Here is a 22,864-nt window from a genome sequence, read left to right as displayed (position 1 = left end):
GATGGGCATATAGTGGACACCCAAGAGGGCGTGAATTAGGAATTTCTAAGGTACTATCAACAACTGTATGGGGATGAAGGAGGAAGTGACTGCAGGGAAATAAGGGAAACTCCGGAAGACATATGCATGCCGCGAATTAACGTGGAGGAGCGAGAGGATTTAGATGCCGCGTTTACCTTGAAGGAATTAGAAGAGGTGGTAGTGCAGCTACCCACCAGCAAGACTCCGGGGGACGATGGACTCCCTAGTGAATTCTATAAATGTATAGAAAGGAGGTGCTTCCCCCCCCCGCTTTTAGCAATGCTAAATGAGGCACACGAAACAGGAAGGCTGCCAGAGTCCCTGAGAGAAGCGATTATCATACCGCTCCCCAAACACAAACCTGGCAAAGATTGCGGATCATTCAGACTACTGTCGATGCTTAATCAAGATAGCAAAATGCTCACAGCGGTTCTGGCAAACAGAATGAGATGGATCATTAACAAATTAATAAACCCCGATCAGACCGGATATGTGCCACATAGGAATATATCCAATAACCTCAGGTGACTTCAACGAGTGATAGAGCACACAAAAGGGGACGCGGGCGAAATTGCAATCGTATCGTTGGATGCAATAAAAGCCTTTGATTCATTCAAATGGCCTTGGCTGATTGCAGCCCTGTCCAGTTAGGGGATAGAGCCTGGGTATCTTAAATGGGTCAAACTGTTATATAGCGCACCGCTGGCCAGGCTCAAAACGGGAGCAATAATATCAGAGAGGTGGCAACTTAGTAGGGATACTAGACACGGATGCCCGTGGTCCCCTATGCTGTATATTTTAGCACTAGAGCCCCATGCGATATATCTAAGGCAGCAGTATGACATAATAGGGATTAATATAAAAGGTGAGCCGCACTTAGTCTCCTTGTACACAGATTATATGCTGTTGTATTTAAGATACCCTGAAGAAAACCTCCAATATGTTTTGGAAGTGATGGAGCCATTTGCGTCGCTATCAGGTATAGCGGTGAACCCTAAAAAATCATGTATATTTCCATTGCGTAGGTATGTGTCGATCCCGCGAGATCAATTACCAGTTCTACAAATACCATGGGAGGTCAGCACGTTCAGATATCTGGGGATAAACATTTACCATACGGTGGAGGTAGAGCACCAACGTAACGCAGAGAAAGCGGTCTGGAGCATGGAAAATAGCATGAAGTTCTGGGCAAAGCTCCCCTTGGCGATGATGGGAAGAGGGGCAATGCTGAGAATGGTAGTTCTGCCGAGATCGTTGCATTGTTTCGGGAACATACCATATCTGATAACAAGCCGAATTTTGTTTTTTTTTCTTTTTTGCTAGGATACATAGCATATGTAGGGAATTTCTCTGGCACGAGACGAGGAACAGAATTGCCCTTTGGAAGTTAAAAAATGTGTATGAGAAGGGGGGGTATAAAACTGCCAAACTAGGAGATTTACTATCGCCAACTACAATATGTGGCAAAGTGGCTATCAGAGGACCCAACTTCAGAATCTAGGTTGTTTAGACTGGAATGTGCCCCATTCTTCCTGAAAGAAATGATCTGGCTGCCCAAATCATATATGGAAGAGCACCCAGAGATGATGATAGTGGGATCGATAATATGGCATAGGGCCTGACAGGTAATGGAGAACCCAACCCTGTGTTCCCCGCAAGTGCCACTTGTCGCATTGACGGGAAAAGAAGGCCAATTAATGAAGATGATCAGGAAGCACTGGGAACCGGTGGGGTTAGCAACAGTGGGAGACATATGGCAAGAGGGGAGGATAAAAGAATTTGGGATGTTGGTGGAGGAAACAGGGTTGCATACAGGAAAATATATTACATACCATAGGATGGTGCGGCAAATCAAAGAGACATGGTCCGAAATAGTACTAGAGGAACAACCGGACACCGCCATAGAAATGATGTACGACATAGCAGAAGGAGGGCACGAGATATCCAGGATATATGAGCTAGTAATGTCCAAAGTGGGGAAGGAAGTGGTACAACTGAGACAGGACTCGGAGGAAGAAGTGGGTGCCCCTATGAGTAATGGGATGTGGGAGCGGGCCCAAGGGTACCACAAGAAAGTGTCAAGGAATGTGAGGCTACAGCAAATACAATTGTATCTAACCCACAGGGCTTAAATGACACCCCAGAGGATAGCTAAATTTAAAAATGCAGAACGACAAACATGCCCCAAATACGGCGAGGAAAACGCCAGGATGACGCATATGTTCGGGGCATGCCCAGAAATTGAGAAATTTTGGGAAGAAGTAGCCCACAGATTAGAAGAAAAAGGGATTAAGATAACTGTTGAAATAGCATGGGCATGTCTATTAAGAGGGTTTCACAGACCACGTAAACTTAAACATGTAAGTAAATTAAAGAATCTGGCATATATACTTGCGAAGCGCAGAATTGCTGTGGGATGGAAGGCATGCCACAGACCAAGGATGGAAATATGGTGGAAAGACCTTCAGAAATGGGCGGAAGCCGAAACTGCAGTATGGCAGGAAGCTAGCAACAGTGGAGGGGATGAAGAAGCAGAAACCCCGACAGCCTGGAAACATTTAATAACCACTCTGTTTGGGCCCACTCGGGACCGGTCGAGCGACCAGGACCCAGCAGAGAATACAGGAGAGGGAACCCCACTGCATTATGAAGTAGATGGCGAAGTAGTATAGGCTCGGATGGGGGGAGGGGGGGGACAGGAGACGCAGTAGACATTGTTTGAGTTGCACAAAATTGAAATACTGTATAATGTACTGCATGTTTGGTTGTTGTTGAAATAAAATCATTAAAATTGGTTGGAAAAACAAAACAAGATTCCCTTTCAGAAGCCCCTACAGCGCCACCTATGGACCTGTTAGATGAACTACCACCATTCTCGTCTCTCCTGAGGATCCACACACCACCTACTCTGCATCAAATGGATCCACCATGCCACCCCATCCACCTGCACCGACCCCAGAACCCTCTCCTAGATCCAGCACCATCTTCTGTGCCCCAATCGCCACCTACCTTTTTCTGTTCTAGCGCCAGTGCCAAACCTCTAGCTTCCTCCACCCCATTGCTCCCGCCCAACATAACTGCCATAACAGCCTGGAATACAGGTGCACCACCGGCTATTTTAAAAAATCTTTCGCGGCAGCAAACCCAGGCTCGCCACTCTACAAAGCATTGAGATAACTAGACAACAACTCCAATTGTCACATACCTCCATGTCTACACTCCTCCTCCTCCACCACTGTTGCCACCACCCTTATGCCTATGCGCACCTACTCTCAGGCCAATACTGAGGCTGAACCTATGAGAATGCACACTCCCTGGAGCTCCACTGACTTATACCATAGGGCACAACAATTCCCCACGTTGCCCGACAACCCTACTGCTTTAATGGAACATTTGAACACAGTGATTATAATCCCACTATTGGGGACCTTACGGAACTCCTACGGGCTGTGCTCAAATTATAGACAAACTGCAATGGCCTGACACTGGCGGAAGATGAGGCTATTACTGCTAACATTGCCACTCTTACCCCCCTCATCGAAGAATAGTACACGGTCAAATCTGGCTTGCAGGCAAAACCAGTCTATATCTTCCTCTAACTACTTATCTAGATTGGCTGACTGTTTCACTAAATACTATGGTATTGCAAACGCTGGGGAACAAGCTAAACCTGCTTTAGTTTCTCATTTTGTGGATGGTCTCCTTCCTGATGGTTCACAGCATCTTCAAAAGGTTTAGATTGGGTTGCTAAACTGAATCTGTTGGAAAATCACTGCAAGCAGCTTAACATTTATTTTACAAGCTCAAATGCCAGGAGCAAGATGGTGCTACCCCCCTCATGGTTTTGCAGATACAGCATGCTCAGCAAAAGACTGCCTCTGGGGGACGGTGACTCCCGGGTACCTCACACCAGCCCTGTGCCCAACAGAATCCTCTGCCACCTTTTCACCAGGGCCACAACAGACTTTTGCACAGCCTTTTTTGCCTGCCCAGGCAACCTTTCTGCATATATTGTAAGCAGATGGGCCATCTCATCCAGCAATGTCCTACCAAACCTGCCAGACCATGGCAATATGGTCTCACTACTGCACGCAATGATTTAATTCATCTTAACCATTCGAATTGCTCCCCTACATCCCCCTCCCCCGCCTACTCGCCTAACGAGGGCTACCAGGACATGAATATCTCCTATGGTCCACAATGACATTGCCAGCGGGACACTGCTGTGCTGTCTGCTGCTTTGCTCCCACCAGAGTGGTCTGGTCCCTATCTCAAATGTGACATCCATGGGTGAAGGTTGAATTGTTTGACACTGGTGCCAGGCGCATTGATGTTTCAAAGGAAATTGTCAATGCTGTTGGGATATCTGGCACCACTATTCCACAACCGGAATCAAGTGAATTGTCGGTTTCTATTGGTCCCATCACTGAACATCATACTTTTCTGTTGAGCTGGTGCTGTTGGGTATTGATCTGCTATACAAAATGCACTGTACCATTTATTGGGTTGCATGTCTTTCCATCTTATTTTTTCCATCGAAGATATGTTCCAACAAAACTTTCTCATTGAAAATGTTTTCATTGAAACTGTATTTCTCCAGCATGGGGTCTGGCATGGATTCACATGCTCATGAATATTCCCCGTCGTCAGGCTGGGAATCCTCGGTAAAGAAAAAACCAGTATCAGTTTCGTTTCTGATCTGTCTTTCGTAGTAATAACCAATCACTGGTCTCTGCGTCATACTGACCACAGCCAATGACTGCCCTCTACCTAAGCACCGCCTCTGGCAGCCATCTTCAGATTTTTACCGCACGTTCATGTGTTGGGATCCTCGTGCTATTGCTCTCGAGCGTTAGTGCTATTTTTTCGCGCTTTTCACAAAAACTTCGATTCTTTCGGTCAAAAGAGCCTCAAGCTCCACCGATACTACATCCGATCAACGGGGACCCGTGTCGGATTCATCTGTGCCCCTCAAGGGTGAAGATTTCGTCGAGCTACGCTTCGGAGGACTCCAGAAGCTTCTCAGGCCCGGTCTCGGAGATGGCCCAGGAGAAGGGAAGCTCGACGCCCGGAAAGCTGTTCAGGGCCTGCCCTGGATGCCAGCTGCAGAACGTCTTCAAGGAGGACGAACACTCTTTCTGCCTTTACTGCCTTCATGGGGACAAGACGCACGTGGAGAAGGACTGTGCGTTTTGCGGCAACATGTCGGAACGGACCATGAAGGACCGCCATCAACGTCTCGCCAGCTGGCTGGAGGGTAAGAGCCCGTCTGGCGAGAAGAAGAAGAAATCTGAGCGGTCTTCTAAGACCTTTGAGGGCGCCCCGGCGACGGGGGCCCAACATAAGGCCAAGCACCGCGAGTCCGCTGGCACCGGGAGCGCCGAACGGTCGGGCTCTACGGGCGCCAGGCAGGGCGCACCCTCCCCGGCACCATCAACCACGAGCCAACGCTCTGGGTCGGGTAAGAGGAAGGCCGAGCACCCGGCGAAGCTCCTGGAGAGATCCCGGTCGAGCTCTAAGGCAGAGGAGGAGCGTGGCAGTGCCCCCTCCCTCAAGGATAAGGCGGTGAGCGCACCTAAGGTGGTGAAGGCCTTGATCCATTCGACCAAGCCCTCTATCGAAACGGTCGCGGCGGCCCTGGCCCAGCCTGTGGAGGCTGCACCAGTGGTGGCGGCCTCGGGGCCCAGATTCTCCCTGCCTCCTCGGAGGGAGTCTTCTTTCGTGCCCATCGATAGGACCCCCGTGAAACCCTCCGTGTGGAAGAAGGGGGGGCAGGGCGTCGTCGTAGATTCGGCCTCAACCTCAGAAGAGGAACTGATCGAGGTCTTAAGCCACGGCCTAGGCGTGGAACAAGACCAGCCCGTCGGAATGGGCCCCGACGCAGGTGACGACGACGACATCGTCGAGGATACCGACGGGGCCCCTGCTCGCCCGTCGGATTCCCCTCTGCCAGCGCCGCAAGACAACTCAGCGGCCATTTTGTTGGCTATACAGTCCTTATGCTCCGAGATAAGGACGAGACTACCGTTACCGACGGAGGAACCTCTCCCGTCTGGGGATCCAGAACCGGGACCTTCTGGTGTTCCCCCTACCAAGAAAAGAAGGATTCATCCACCGCCTCCTTTTCAACCGTCGCGCCCCGTCCAGCCCTCCTCCCCGTCCACCCGAGGGGATGATACGGGGACTGACACGGCGGCGACGGGTACGGACGACGAGGCATACGACGAGGATTTTCCGTCGTCGCCTCCCACCAGGGCTTCTCCGCCCGACGAGATTGGATCGTTCCACTCAATGATCGCCAGGGCATCCGAGCTTTTCCAACTCTGCCCTGAGGAGAAGAAAAAGGAAGGCTTCCTTTACCAACGGCGCGAGACCAAGAGGAAGACGGTCCTCGCAGTGCCTCTGTTGGACGACATTTGGGATGAGGGCCTTTCCCTCCTCAAGAACCCTTCCACGACGCCAGCGAGAAGAGACCGGTACGAGAAAAAGTACCGGGTCCCGGACTCGGCCCCCCTATGCCTCCGGGCGCAGCCTACCCCGGACTCCGTCGTCTCCGCGGCAGCCAGGAAGAAAGCGGGGGGGGGTGCGGCCTCCACGTCGACTTCCCCGCCGGACGGCGAGGGAAAGAAATTGGATACCATGGGACGCCAAGTCATCTCGTCGGTGGCGACGACGATTAAAGCGGCCAACGCCTTGGCTATCGTGGCCCGCTACGACAGGGAACTCTGGTTCAAGATAGCTCCCCTGCTGGATTTTCTGCCGGACGACAAGAGGGCGGAGGCCCTTGAGATCCTGCAGGAAGGTGAGGTGGCCTCGGACCACGCCATCACCGTGGCGACGGACATCGCCGACACTGGGTTCCGCCAGATGGGCAACGGCGTTTGCCTTCGACGTCGCGGATGGCTCAAGGCTACGGACTTTCGGCAGGACGTCCAGACCAGGGTCCTGGACATGCCCTTCGACGGGAACAACCTGTTTGGGAAGACAGTGGACGACTCCCTTCAGGCCATCAAGGCGGATACTGAGACGGCCCGGGCCCTTGGAGTACTGCAGCAACGGCGGACGCCCTTTCGGAGCGGCGGAGGCAAGGGCGCCTCCAAAGGTTCCGGCGGCGGTTTCGCTTCCTACCGTCAAGCGGCCCGCTCGTCGTCGCAAGAGGCCTACAGAGGACGAGGCAAGTCGGGCGGACCCCGCCGTCGTCGCCAAGGAGGCCAAGGCGGCAAGGCCGCGTCCAAGCAGGATTGAACCGGCCGTGGGGTCGGGCCCCCACCGAAGCACCCCGGTGGGAGGCCGGCTGGCGGGCTTCGTCAGCGTGTGGGAGTCCATCTCCACCGACCGTTGGGTGCTGGACGCCCTGGCCCGGGGCCACGCGCTCGAGTTTCAAAGAAGGTGCCCGCGCGTCCCCCCCGTGGCCAGGAAAGAACTTCACGTCCCTCAACTTCTCCTGGAGGTAAAGGCGATGCTCAGAAAGGGCGCCATCGAACTCGTCCCAAAGAGGCTTCGGGGCTCCGGAGTCTACTCGCGTTACTTCCTCGTGAAGAAGAAGACGGGAGGATGGCGCCCCATCCTGGACCTGCGACGCCTGAACAAGTTCATCAAGGCGCAGAAGTTCCGGATGGTCACCCTCCAGCACGTCCTGGGTCAGCTGGAGGAAGGAGACTTCCTATCGTCGTTGGATTTGGAGGATGCCTACTTCCACATTCCCATCCTAAAGGGGCACCGAAAATTCCTCAGATTCGTGGTCCAAGGGCGTCATTACCAGTTCAAAGCCCTTCCCTTCGGACTGCGGTCGGCACCCAGGGTTTTCACCAAGTGCCTCGCACCGGTGGCGGCGCAGCTGCGCCGCGAGGGGATTCACGTCTACCCCTACCTGGACGACTGGCTCATCCGCGCCAAGACGAGGGAGCTCGCCGTGGTCCACACGGCAAGGACCGTCCAACTCCTCACGGACCTGGGATTCTCCGTGAACTACGCCAAATCCCACCTGGTGCCCGCGCAAGTCGCACTGTTTCTGGGAGCGAGGCTCGACACAGTGTCCCTTCTGGCCTCCCCGTCGGAGGAGAGGACCAGGACCATCGTGGGCAAGGTGCAACGGATGTTGGTGGCCGACGCGGCCAAGGTGAGGTCCATCAAGTCCCTCCTCGGGATGATGTCTTCCTGCATCTACCTCATTCCCATGTGCAGGCTCCGGATGCGCCCGTTGCAAGAGTTCCTGGATGCGCGCTGGATCCAGACGACGGGCAGCTTCGAGGAAAGGATCAAGCTCGACGAGAGTTTCCGACGAGCGATACGGTGGTGGGGCACCCGCGCGCATCTGACGGCGGGCATGGACTTCCAGACCCCAGCCCACCAGGTGACTGTGACCACGGATGCCTCCCTAGAAGGGTGGGGAGCGCACACCGAAAATCTGCACGCAAGGGGACTCTGGCTCCCGACGGAGAAGTCCCTGCATATCAACGTCCTGGAGCTCCGTGCAGTGTTTTGGGCCCTCAGGTCCTTCCTTCCGTCCCTCAAGGGCAAGGTGGTGAGGATCTTCACCGACAACACCACCACCATGTTTTACATCAGGAAACAGGGCGGAACCAGGTCCCCAGCGCTGTCCAAGGAGGCGCAGGACCTGTGGCATTGGGCCGTCGCCCAAGGGATTCTTCTGGTGCCGTTTCATCTGGCAGGGATAAAAAACACCATCGCCGACTCACTCAGCAGGGAGCTGCGCTCGTGCCACGAGTGGGAACTACGGCAGGATCTGGTGGATCGCCTCTTCCGACGGTGGGGCACACCCCAGATCGACCTGTTCGCGACGGCGACGAACACCAAGTGCCGGAGGTTCGCCAGCAGGTTTCCCCAGACGAGGAGCATGGGCGATGCTTTCTCGTTCCCCTGGGAGGGCCTGTTCCTCTACGCGTTCCCTCCCTTGCCTCTGCTAATCCGGCTCGTCAACCAGCTCAAGAGGTCACGGTGCAGGATGATCCTCGTCGCACCTGCGTGGCCGAGGCAGATATGGTTCCCGGACCTTCTGGACTTGTCGGCGTCCCCGCCAATCAAGCTGCCGGCGGACGCGGATCTACTCTCCAGGGAAGGAGGCGCCATCCTCCACCACGACCCGAAGTCGCTGAACTTGCAGGCCTGGCTCCTGCAGCGCTAGAGTTTGGAGGATACGACATACCGGCCGATTGCAGAGAGGTTCTTGCAAAGGCCAGGGCGTCCTCGACTCTTAAATGCTACGGACACAAATGGAAGAGGTTCTCTGTCTGGTGCCACGCACAGAAGATTAACCCTCTACGGATTACGGCTCCCCAAGTGCTGCCGTACCTGCTGACGCTGGCCAAAGCTGGTCTGGCACACGCGTCCATCAAGATTCATCTTGCTGCGATCTCCCGATACACCAGAACCACGGGCCGGACGTCCTTGTGGTCTCATCGTCTGGTGAAAGAGTTCATGAAGGGACTGTTCAGATCGTTCCCGCCGGTGAAGGCTCCGGCCCCGGCGTGGGAGCTCAACGTGGTGCTGACCAAACTCATGGGACCTCCGTTCGAGCCTCTGCACTCGGCCCCGTTGAAGTTTCTATCGTGGAAAACAGCTTTTCTCGTGGCCATCACCTCCGCACGACGAGTGGGAGAGATCCAGGCCCTTTCCTGCAAGGCCCCGTACTTGACTTTCCACGACACGAGGGTAGTGCTCAGGACGCACCCCTCCTTCATGCCCAAGGTACCGTCGGACTTTCATCTCAACGAACCCTTGGTGTTGCCTGTGTTCTTCCCGTCGCCTTCGTCGCCGGCTGAGAGGACTTTGCACTCGCTGGATGTAGCTAGAGCGCTGAAGTTCTACGTGGACCGCACGAAAGGTTTTCGGAAGACGTCACAACTCTTTGTGAACTTTGGACCTGTCAATCAGGGGAAGGCTCTCTCGAAGGCTTCCATCTCCAGATGGCTCTCCGGCTGTATCATGTACTGTCACCGGTTGGCAAACCGACCGCTGCCTGGCCGTCCGAGAGCCCATTCCACCAGAGCGATCGCGGCTACCACGGCGTTCCTATCTGGTGTGCCCCTGCTGGACATATGCAGGGCTGCTACGTGGAGGTCGACGCACACCTTCACGAAATTCTACTGCGTCGACCGGGATTCCAGGGAGGAGTCCAGGGTCGGCCAAGCAGTGCTGCGCAACCTGTTCGCCTGAGGTGAGCCTGGTGAGGAGGTAAGATGCTTAATGTTGAGTTTGATGCAATGCTTAATGTTGAGCCTTTGCCACCTCCCGTGGTTGTGCATGTGTGTACTGCTATGTATTCTTTATTCATGAGCATGTGAATCCATGCCAGACCCCATGCTGGAGAAGGAACAAGTTACTTACCTGTAACTGTTGTTCTCCAGCATGGGTCTGGCATGGATTCACATGCGAACCCTCCCGCCTACCCCTCTGCGGCTCTTCACTTGGTCATACTGCCACTTCACGTGCTTCCAAATCTGAAGATGGCTGCCAGAGGCGGTGCTTAGGTAGAGGGCAGTCATTGGCTGTGGTCAGTATGACGCAGAGACCAGTGATTGGTTATTACTACGAAAGACAGATCAGAAACGAAACTGATACTGGTTTTTTCTTTACCGAGGATTCCCAGCCTGACGACGGGGAATATTCATGAGCATGTGAATCCATGCCAGACCCATGCTGGAGAACAACAGTTACAGGTAAGTAACTTGTTCCTACTATAATTAGAAGTGAGCATTCATCGCAACTAAAGTATCGAAATGAATACCTGGTTAGATGAAGCAGGGAGCTGTCAGTGCTAAAATACATTGCAAGTATATGTAATGAATTTCAGCACCGTACAGCTCCCATGCACGTGAGACTATTATTGTATTTTTTTAATGGGGTGGTCCCCACCCCCCCAACACTCCCATAAAAGTAAAGTACCAGTCCTGAAATTACTCACTAAAACTTCACAATTCAGAGGTAACTGTCTAAGTAGTGTTTATTTTTTATTGGGGGGGGGGGGGTAACAAAACCCTGTTTTCAAAATGTAATGCTTTCCCCCAACCAAACATGAATTAATCAAAACTAGTGTATCAAAATGAAGATCCAGTTCGATTATTGAACCTAGAAAAGTTAGTACTGCTACTGACCAGGTGTGTCCCCAAATGATGTCAATAAATGCAACAAATATATCATAATGATGGGAATCCTGGTATTGGTGGTACTCTTGGGAAAACCTCTAAATTACTACTCCGTGGGGATGTCCAGAAAGAAAGTAAGGATTAAGCAAAGAAGATCACATACAACCATGATGGTGAATAAACGTGGTTTGTATTAAAATGAAACGCATTCAATTAAAATAAAAAACATTCAGACATGAACAGGAAAACATTTCTAAATAATTTGTGTGGAAAACTAAAATAATCAAACCATAAATGGATAAGGAAATCACAGTTTAGCTTTCATACAAAGATCAGTGCTAGGTCATTGATCATGTAGCACACTTATGAAGTCATAAAGGCTATGCTTCAGTGCAAAAGGTGGGTGTAGGGTGCTACCCGTACACCATATTCAACACATCTGCATTTTTCTCGATGTTGTTGCTTGCAGGTGCTGTATTAAACACAATATCTAAATTTTTCGATGATATTACAGGTGCCAACGTGGCAGAGGGACCGTAGTCTTGGTTTCAAATATAGGTCTGGTAATAAATAGTCCATAGACCCAAAAACATCCTTATTGATACGAATAACCCCCTTGTGTATGGTACACGTTTCGGCGGCGGAAAGGTCCAGCTCCAATTGCATCAGCCGGAACAGTATTACTTTGAATGAACCGCCTTCATCAGGGCAAATAAGAGGCCCCACTAAAACCTTGTCATGAATCTTGCTTGTGAGGCAGGCTTCCAGGCCAGGTCGAACCGGTTAATCAGCACTGCTGTTACACTGGATGTGGGAGAGCCGAAGTCAGTCTCCGGACTAGAGTAGCCAGAAGGGCGGCTTGCTCTGTGCTGTTAGGTGGGTGGCTCTTGGGTGGCGGGTATCAGTTGCGGAGTACGTCGGTCCTGGCGGCTGGGCGAGGGAATCCCGTTCCTCCTGAGATGAATTGCAGGAGGCACTGTCCTAGTGGTGCTGCCAGAGCGATAGTGTGTCCGAGCAGAACTCGTCCGCTGGACTGCAGTGGGTGTCTAGCAGGCAGCGAAGCCAGTTCGATTAAGCAAAGTACGTTATGAGGAAAGGGGATCCTATGTAAACACATCATGAGAAGTGACAGTTGATGACAACGGTTGTTCCACATTCACCGGATATCCAGTGAGGCGATTTTTGTGAATACAGAAAGCTGCTCCGTTACTAAAATTCCAAAATAATACAGGTTACTTAAAATGAATAATGGCAAAAGCGAGGATTTATGAAATGAACAGTCATAGCGTATAAGTAAAAAATAACTATCATGTTCCTTTCAGTAAAAGGTATTTCTCTTTCGTTTTGTAGACCGTCAAAATGACTGAAAGTATTGATTTTGTGGTTTCCAAAATGGGAAAGAAACTACTCTTGTGTAAGGGATATACATACAACAGGGAAAATCAACTGCATGAGAAATTGTACTGGAAATGTACCGATTACTTCACAAACAAATGAAAAGGCAGGGCAGTAACGCATGGTGACAAGGTGATTCATGAAGTGGAACGCAACCACTTACCGGATGGTACCAAAAAAAACATAACTCAAATGAAAGGAAAGGCTAAATAAAATATAGAGGAAGCAAGTGCATCAGTAACAAAAGGTGTGTGCGCAACTCTTACATTTCATGTTGCTGTTCAAATGCCTCAAATTAAAACATTGCAACGACGAGTAAACAAAGACAAGTACAAACAAAATGTTCCAAAGCACCTGAAACCTTTGCCAAAATCGAATTACCACCAGAATGAAAAGTAATGGAAAAGAATAATAAGTTATTATTGGATAAAGAAATAAACCATCAAAAATGTATATTTGGCATATCTAGAAATATGGAATACTTGAAAAACGCCCAAATATGGCATATGGATGCACCTTTCAAAGTGAGCCCTAAACCTTTTTCGCAGATTTAAAGCACACATGCAATTATCAACTTTCTAATTCCTTTGATATACGTACTAATGCCGAACAAATCAGAAGAAACACGTAAACACACTTTTAAATTCATTCAAGAAAACATTACCCCATTGTTCTAGATTACAAGATGCAACAAATCAAAGCATTTAATGAAATTTTTCAATCATGTAAAATTCAGGGATGTTTATTTCACTTCACTTCACTCAAGCAATTTGGCGGAAATGACAGAACATAGGGGGTCAATCAAGGTACATTGAAGATTTAGAGTTCCAACACAGCATCAAACACACAACATCAAATTATTTTTCTCATTAGCCAGTCAGCCAGTCAATCTTGTAGAGGAATATTACAAACATTTAACAGATTCACTATTTTTAAGACCATGAACATTACTTGGAATCACTGCTAGATTATTTTGATACTAATTGGATAGGACAGTTAACAAGAAGTGTATCAAGAAGGAGAGAAAGATTTGATAACCTATGGAATTGTGTTGAATCTGTATTAAAGGGACATGCCAGAACAAACAATAAAATCGATGGATGGCACAATGGACTAAATCAGTCCTTCAAAACCAATAATCCATCATTGTGGTCTTTTCTTAGACATATAATATTTGAACAATCGAAACACGAAATGCAAATTGTACACATTATTTCAAAGGGAAAAACACAAACTCAGTGAAACGGGTACAGAGACACACAAGAAAGATAAAAAAAATTCCATAAAGTAATTCCAAAAACAGGACAAATTAACCTTTTTAAAAAGCGTTGCATTTAATATAAATTGTTAACTTAACCTAAAATGAATTTATCACTGCACTCTGGATACCTACAAAATACCCGATCACTAATCCAACCAAATCCAAAGGAGAATCCACAAAAAACAAAATCCACAAAAAAACACCTGCCAATCTACGAAAGAAAAAACAAAATTCAAAGAAATCCACAGGACAATCCACAAAGTAGAAGCCAAAATCCATGCTAAATTCACAGGAGAAAGCAAGAAAACTTGGAAGAAAACAGCAATCTAAGTTGAAGAAAAATAAACGGGAACTCCACAAGAATCGTCCTATCCGGAAAGTAGAACTTCCAAAATGGCGACTACGCACACGTAAATCAATGGAAACGCATTCAATCGTATGGAAAAAATGGATGTCACAGCGACACCAAGTGGCAAAAAAAATATATCTTAATTTCAAATACAGTGAATATTACTATTTAACATTGGATTCAATTCAGTTATATATTTAACACATTTACAATGTTTTATTATATATTTAAAACAGTTACAATTTTACATTTTTAAAGTTAACAATTCTTTGATAAAAGGTTCTATGAATATTCTGTTCATTGGTATGGCATTTCGATTAATACATTTCGATGGAATAAACTTCTATGGAAATTGTTTCAACGGAAAGACTGCATACCCATTTATTGTTCTCCTGATGGTATTTATCTAGAGGTTCCACAATCTAGGCAAGCTCAATGTTTGTTTCTCCTCCGGCAACCCGCTGACCCAGAGCCTCCTACAGAGCATCCTTCACTCCTCACACCCGCACAAGCTACACAGATAATACACCTTATTGACTCAGTGCCAATTGCCCTCTGGGCAGCACATGCCAATGAGGTAGGACACATTTGCTCTGCTAACCCTGTTTGCGTCACTCTGTCCAGAAGTCCTCTCCTTCGTGTGCCCCAGTACAGAATATCCCCTCGAGCAGAGGAAGGTAGCAAGCCGGTGATCTCTTCTCTCATTGATCAGGGCATCCTCTACTACACCATTAGCTCTTGCAATAATCTGGTACGCCTGATTGAGGAAAAGGGCACAGGCAAATTCAGTTTTGCTCATGATTTGCACACCCTTAAGACAGTAATACCCTTCCATCCGGTGGTCCCAGACCTTCTGACCATTCTCTCCTTAACCCGCCCCACGCCTAATTTTTCACTTGGATTGACCTTGCCTCCACTTTCTTCTGTCCCCCTCCACCATGACTCTCAGTATCTCTTTGCATTCACTTACATGGGATGTCAGCTCACCTACAAGTTTGTGCTTTATTGAATCCCCATCTCTCTTCTCCCAGATTCTGCAGGAAGACCTCCAGGATGTCGCATTCCTGGGAGGCTCCACGATGATCCAATACATGGATGACCTCCTGTTGGCATCACCTTCCTTTCAGGTCTCCCTCACCGACTTCAAAGTGTTACTCACTGTCCTAGCAGCAAGGGGTCACAAAGTGAACAAAGCAAAATTGTAGCTCTGCCTACCCACTGTCCGTTGCCTAGAACACAACATTTCCCACGGCGTTAGGCCCCTTCTCGAGTGTCCTGCATCTTACAATGTCCCATGCCCGCCACTTAAAAGTAGCTATGCTCCTTTTTTGGAATGAGCAATTTTTCTCGTCCCTGTATCCTTGATTATAAAATAATAATAAATAATAATAATCACTGTTACACCTATGCAAAGGATGCTATATGACTCCCAGTCTGACAAACACGCATGTTCTCCTGATGCTTCTACAGCCTTCGCCAAGATCAAGATTGCCCTCTCCATTGCTCCCTCCCTTGGCCCTTCCTGACTACTGTAAATCATTCACCCTGTTCTGCGATGAGAAAGAGGGGTATGCTTTGGGCATACTCACACAGAAGCACAGGGACCTAAATGCCCTGTAGCCTATTTTAGCTCATTTAGACCCTGTTGCTTACGTGTTTCCCAAATGTCTGAGAGCGGTAGCTGCTGCTGCCCTTCTCCTTACACAAGCTGACAACAAGGTCCTAGCACACTACATAAACATAGCAGTACCACACTCTGTATTAGCACACCTCCTCAGGGGTAAAACACAAAACCTATCTGCTGCACGTCTCACCAAATATGAAAAACGACTGCTTTCTGCCACCAACATCACTCATCAGATGCGCCCCACTCCACCCTGCCTTCCAACATCTGATGACTGTCACCCGCACGACTGCCTTGCAGCGGTTGACGTATCACCAAGAACAGACCTCGGATATCCCCTCCCCAACGCAGACCTAATCTGTTTGTTGAAGGGTCTTGTCTTGAGAGGTTCAAAAGGTAGTCTCCAGGTAGTTTTTGCCGTTTGCACCTCCTTTGAAATATTTCAACTCCCCATCAGTACGATCAGCGCAAGTTGCGGAACTCATTGCCCTCACACAGGCTTGTAAGATTGCCGCACAGCCACTGATTCATATTATGCTTTTGGCATCTCACATGACTACGGGACCCTCTGGAAACAGAGAGGTTACCTCACAGCACAAGGTACTCCCATTCTCAATGCACCCTATGTGGAAGCCCTGCTTAATGTGATTCTTCTAGCCACTGAGTTGGCAATTGTGAAATGCAAGGCCCACACTCGACTTTCTGATAGCTCCTTGCTGGGTAACGCGCTGGCTGATGGCCATGGGAAAAATGCGGCCAACCATGGCCCTCAGGCTCCTGATTATGTGTCACTGTTTTTCCTCTCATTTAAGGATCCCCTAGTAGCTCTTTCTATCCTGATGGACCTCAAAGATGCGGCCCCACAGGCTGAGAAACTGGGCTGTGAAAATCATGAATGTGTTTATTGCTCCGATCGCCTTTGGCGTGTTAACAGGGGCTGGTTAGTGGCCCCACTAGCTATATTGCCGAATATCACACATGTTGCTCACTGTGTGCTATTCAAGCAAGTGAAAGATGACCTCAAAGGTCCAAAGATATTGGTTTGCACATAAGTTTTACCTCCATTGCTCAAATACTGTGCTCACTGTCCAACATGTCTCGCGTTCAACCCTGGAAATGGCTACCAGCTAACTGGACTGGTCAGTGCACCATTGGGTTCATTCGCCCAGCAATCTGCCATGTGTCCCTTTTTCCAAAATCTCACTACACATCCCAATGGTCCAAATGCGACACCTGGACATGGTTCATAGGGTTCCTGATCCCAAACTGTGGCACTACAACCAACAGGGCCGATCTTCATGCCCTATCACTCCTCCTTGAACAGGTAGCAAACACTGCCAAAGGAATACAGATACTTAAAATCGAACAAGTTGCACTCATAACTATGGTCCTCCAGAATAGAATGGCACTCAGATTATTTACTAGCTTCCCAAGGGGGAACATGTAAAGCTATAGGGCAAGAATGCTGCACCTGGGTACCAGATAACTCCTCCCCGGTTGTGGACATCCTAAAACACCTCCAAGGGGTTGGTACCACATTACACAGTATAAAGTTTATGCCAGCTCACTGTTGAACACTTTTGGTTCACTGGACTCTTCCATTCTACATGGTATTTTAATCATTGTTCTCATAATTGGTGCCTTTGCAATGATAGTTTTTCTTGTTCGTTACCTTCTGTGCTAAACTGGTGTCTCACTTGCCTGCCGAGGCCACGCTTCTGCCACTCGAAATAGAGGCACCGCTACTTAAGGCGGAAGTCTCCAAAGGCGCCTCCAATGGACAGGAAATTTGTTGGGACAAATGTCAGATGCTGAATGGTATGCATTTTTTAATTGGGACCTCAGAGGCCGACTATCGATGTCTCTAAAGCAGCATCCTTTCTGTGACAATACCTGTGCCTATCCACCTGTCTCAGGAACGACCAGAAGAAGGGTTAATATGGCAGGCTGTTATGCTACGCTATGCTAGGAGAGGCTATGCTGTGGTATGCTACATTCAGCTCTCACGCATACATTTAGGCCTCAAATATTCCATTATGCCTCCCCCTCTGCCTCCCTCTGCACTCTGCTCCTCTGACATGCCCACAATGTCACCTGGTGCTGATTAGGCCAAGATCCCGTAACCCGTCATAACTTCTCTTCCGTTTTCTCCCTACAAGTATAGCGTTGGCACCATAAATGGTAGATAAAGGTAAGAGTTCTACGAACACCGCTTATCTATATTAGCTTCGTCCCAAGGTCAACGGCAAGATGCTGACCGTTGATGCCAAATGTCTTTCCAAGTAACACCCCCATTGTGCAAATGATATATTATATTAGTGATTGCAAAGGATATGCTATATAACAACCCACTGTAAGGGCTGTCCAGAGAGCTCTGTGTGCTGACTGCCTGGACACTTGTCCTGCAGTTTTTTCCTGCTTATCAGCTGCTCACTCTGTATTTGCTATCTAATACAAGAAGCTTGATTTACCATCAGTCTATGTCTAATCTCCTTATTTGCTGTAAGCTGAGGCTGATGTTGAGGGGGCCGTTGGGAAGGGGCCGTTGGGAAAGGGCCTGATCTTGGCTACCACAAGTGTGTTCGATTATCTTTGGACTGCGGAAGAAGGTCACCTGGATCTTTCTTGGGGGTACAGTCTGCCCCAAAGTCATCTACCATAGAGGTGTATACAAAGTTTTTCAAGAAAGCATCACACCCTTTTCTTCAATCATTATAGAGGAGCATATGAGGTGATCTGCTGGTTGGACATGGCCTACTGCAAGCCGAGATCACTGGTATCCAGGATCCTGCTCACTGGAGGAGATGGCCTCTGCAATTGCTCGCTGGAAACCTTCCTGCATGTGAAGTGCAGAACAAGTATTAGCCCTGCCCCTGGAGACTGTGGACTGATACCCCCCCCTCGCCACCCCCTGTGACCAAAAGTCAAAATCAAACTTCTGGCACTGTTTTTTCCACGTTGAGTTTTTTTAGCCAGCTTGGCCACTTTTCGTGCCGCTGCAAGCACCCAACGCTGCCATTTGAAAATCACTGCATTTCAATCTGTCTGAGCACTGACTCCACTGATGGAAGCCATCGTCTCACCCATTGACTCTACCCAGTGGAAGCAATCGTCTCAACCTGTAACAACCTGCTGGGAGCAATCATCTCGACCTGCGTAAAAGTGCCTAGATGTCTGTCTCGACACTGAGACCTAAGTCTAAAAGGTATTTGAAGTAGTTCAGTCCTCCTGGCCTAGCCTAAAGGGCCCTACTGACCAGTATGCCACCACTCTTTTTTTCACTGAATTTGACTTAGCTGGTGAAATCATTGCCTGTGACCTCCTGCGTTGAGACCCAGATGGCCCCTTCCATTACGAAGTCTGAATATTGTGCGTCTTTTCTCATGGAGAGTGGTTATAGTGTTTTTGATTGTTTGTATTTTAAGTTTAATTAAAGTCTCCTTTTAATAGACACTTGATTTGTTTATTTTGATACTACAATACTATTGCCATTTGGATGCTTCAGTGCTAGCTCACATCCCTCGAGGAGGATAGCCTGCCCTCGGCCCTTGTTACCGCCAGAAACTAATCAAGTATTCCCATCAGGCTGTGCCTATTTCCCCTTAATGATTGGGACACTGCTGGTTTAGTAGCAGTGTGGGGGCGAGTATGATTTTTACCCACTACTCCTCCCTGTACTTTTGCAGACCAATAGTCTTTTGAATGCAACCTTTCAAGGTTTTGGCTGTTGGGGGAAGTAAATGGGGAATACTTGCATCCAGATCTGAAAGTTTACTCTGTCAGCCACTTTAATATCTCCTTATTTTTATGTATGTATTTTGTAGAAGTACATGGCGTGATCCATCCTCTTTGTTGACTACATTATTTTCCCTTTACTTGTAGGTATCTCCACTTCTTGGTCCCAGCATTCCAAATCGCAACATGGCAGGAGTTCTGGTTCTGGGCATGAAGATAAAAAGCCCTCTGAGGTATCATTTCCTTACTTACATTGAATTTTCTGTTTTATATGTGCACTTTCATTTACAGTGGTGTGTGTGTATATGTATGCACGTGATCAAGCGGTTAGTTTTGCCGCGAAACGCGTTATCGTTCACTTTTTTTTCTGTCCATGGCATCGAATTAAAGTATATTTTGGATGCTTGGAGCATTGTTGGTCTTTTTTGAACTCTGGGTCCAGTGTGGAATCTCCACGTTGGTCTTTCTGGAGTGCACTCCGAAAGCTATATATATATATTTTTTTCTTCCATGCTGACTGTGTTAACTTTAACATCTCTTTTCTTTGTGAGCTTGGTGTTAACTCTTCGGGTATGACTAGTCCTTGCTCTTTGAGGCTTTATATTTGTGCAACCAAATACATTTCAATGTCTGGAGTGCATATATACGCTTGGGCTTCTGCCACTTACGCCCCACATATGTATTTTTCTTTCCACAAGAGCAGATGTTCTTTTAATAAGTTATGGTTACACTGCGTTTCCTTTTTCGCATTAGTCTTCAACCTCTTTTGTGGTCTTTGTCCCTGCTTATGTTGTTTATGGCAGTCATTAAGCAATGCTGTTTGTTGCAGTCAACTAAAACATTCCTGTGTTCTCTCGTGCATGATAACCAAGGACGTCTAAACTCATTTGCATGCTTTATGACTTGCTTTCCCTTTAGTCTTTGAACAGGCTCCCAAGGCCCATTTTGGCTTACTACACCTTGGAATTGTGATTTTATTTTATTATTATTTGTTTGTTTTTTTTAGCTCTAAGACAAAAGGACACTTAAAGGATTGGGTCAGTGCACTAATACTCTCTCCTTCACACGAACACTGCTCCCTCCACTGCTTGTCTGCTCCCTCCCCTGCGTGTCTGCTCCCTCCTGTGAGGGGTCAGTAACGTGAGGCAGACAACTGTTTGATGTATCAACATATGCCATTTTATTCTTCATGAAATGTGATCAAATTGCCTCACTATCCGTACTTTGCCAAGGATTTCCCTGCCTAACCAAAGCTAACAGGAAACTAAGCAACAAACGCATAAAGAAAATATATGGCAATACAACATTCAGTCTCTGAATAACCTTCTAATGTCCTGTGATTTCCCTTCCCCAAGATTCAAGGTGAATTCTGTTAGTGTTCGTCCATAGAAAGGAATGTCTCAAATCAATTCTTGATGTTTCAAAGTCAATGTAAAAGTTTGTTAACCGAACTTCCAATGATAACTCTCCTTAGTGAAATATCCGCTTTCCACTAACCCCAAATGGCACCAATTGTAATCCCAGCCACAATGCTTTGTACCCTCTTCAAGAAGACTTGCCACAGTTCAAAAGAAAAGCAACATCCACAACTGCCAATGATGCACAGTTCTTGGTTAACAGTATTTTCTAAGTTACACTTTTAGAATTCACAATGGTATATTTGTCAGGATGACTTCAGTGTTTCTGCTTCCGCTTCAAACAACTTAACTTCTGTTTGATTCACTGAGGCAAGTCACCTTTGTCTTACAATTCTCCACTTGGTTCAGACTACTACTACAATGTTGCATCCAGTGACAACCTGATAAACCAACACAGCTTCAGGGATTTGTACTTCTAAACATGCTTCGACAAGATATACTTTAAAGTACTTCAACATCTTCAAGTAGGCAAGGCTACTTCCTCTGAACAACCATCTTCAAACGGGGCAGCATTTTTGTCTCTCGTCTGTCTGCCACAATAACCTGGATTTGCCTTTGAGACTGACTTCTCTCTGTTTGCCATAGTCTTTGGCACTACAGGTTGTCTCAACTTCAAAAATCGTCTTTATAAGCAGCCAGTTTCCCTTCTCCAGATTTACTTGCAACTTTTTGCCAGTTATCAGCACAAGTAATTACCCAGAAACTTTGGTGCCACTCTCTTAGCTTCAGGTAATGCTGGCACACCTGTATTTTAGGCCAATTAAACTGTTATTAACTTCACAGTACAGTTAGATTGTTCTTGAACTCTATGAAAGGCTGGTTTCACTGTTAATATGGGGATACTCTTGGCTTGGGTGCTTGTTATCTTCAATAGCAGACTTTAACTTATAAATGAAAGGTATGCCCTGTTAAAGTAAAACATAGTTCAGTTTTTCCTTAGAAACCACAATTGGGCATACGCAACCACTTCTTGATGTAGTTTATACGCAACAACTTCTTGATGTAGTTTGTACAAGTTTTAACAATTGTATTATCAAGGTTAGATATTCGGTAATGGTCTTTACGACGTTCACTCTCCTTAATTAGTGACACGCGCCCACTCATTCAAGCAGTAACAGTCTTTTAAAGATTGAACAATGTGTTTAAGCAGCGTTAGCTTCTCGCATAAGTAATATGACTTGCACGTTATATGTGAGTGCTACATTTCCATTGTTTGGTTACTTCAACTAACAACTTCTACTTGCTTTGAATCTTACGCGACTGAACATGGAACTGAATACTGTTACCGGCAATGCTCGCGCAAGGTGTTAGAACGCTGTGCTTTGCTCATCGGCTTCTTTGACACTTGCTCTGCGGGTCATCCCTCCAGTAAGTCCAGTTAGTTCAGGGTTCTGTGATTCTTTTTTTTTTTGTCTCTGGTGGTTTAGGGAGTGAAGTGACGGTTGTGGTGGGTTGCCGCCAGCACGGGAGAGCATTGTGGTTTCTCTCCTTACTGGGCAGTTGCAGCTCTGCTGATTCTCTCTCACAGTTGGGTCTTTGTCACTGCTGGCAGATCGCTGATGATGTGGTGTTTCTTCTTTTTCTTTGGGTGTTGCTAGTCTTGATACAGAGCTCGTTTAGTGACTCTAGAAAAAGCAAAAAGTCTGGCAAGCAATTTGTTGGTAAGGTATGGTGTGAGACACGCTTTTAATGCTCCTAATCAAAAGGGGAAGGGCAGGAATTGGGATCCTCTCGAGGGTCGCCATCTTCCTCTAGGCCAGATATAGCTCCAGATGGCTTTGTGGCAGGCTTTCCCTATCCCCCTCTTTCTCTCACCCTCTTTCTCTCCCTTTCACTTGCTCTCCCCACCTTCTCTCCCCTCTTTCTCTCCCTACCTTTCCCGTTCGCTCTCCCTCTGCCCCACGTTCGCTCTCCCACTTTCACTCCCTCTCCCACAACCAGACTGCGTGTGAGGTG

The 22,864-nt window shown here is 47.9% G+C and overlaps 1 protein-coding gene across 2 annotated transcripts in view; it reads left to right on the top strand.

The window, feature by feature from the left end:
• JADE1 (jade family PHD finger 1) overlaps window positions 1-22,864 on the top strand; it is a 961,679-nt gene that overhangs the window by 287,075 nt on the left and 651,740 nt on the right. For both annotated transcript variants that reach the window (XM_069631059.1, XM_069631060.1), the window contains exon 3: window positions 19,638-19,723. In XM_069631059.1, the coding sequence (XP_069487160.1) occupies window positions 19,638-19,723 (86 nt within the window). The remainder of the gene's footprint in view (window positions 1-19,637; window positions 19,724-22,864) is intronic.

The sequence above is a fragment of the Ambystoma mexicanum genome, chromosome 6q, assembly GCF_040938575.1.
Source record: "Ambystoma mexicanum isolate Mex_15411 chromosome 6q, UKY_AmexF1_1, whole genome shotgun sequence".
NCBI lineage: Eukaryota > Metazoa > Chordata > Amphibia > Caudata > Ambystomatidae > Ambystoma > Ambystoma mexicanum.
Note: the sequence above shows the minus strand (reverse complement) of the source record. Positions and strands in the feature narration are given on the sequence as shown.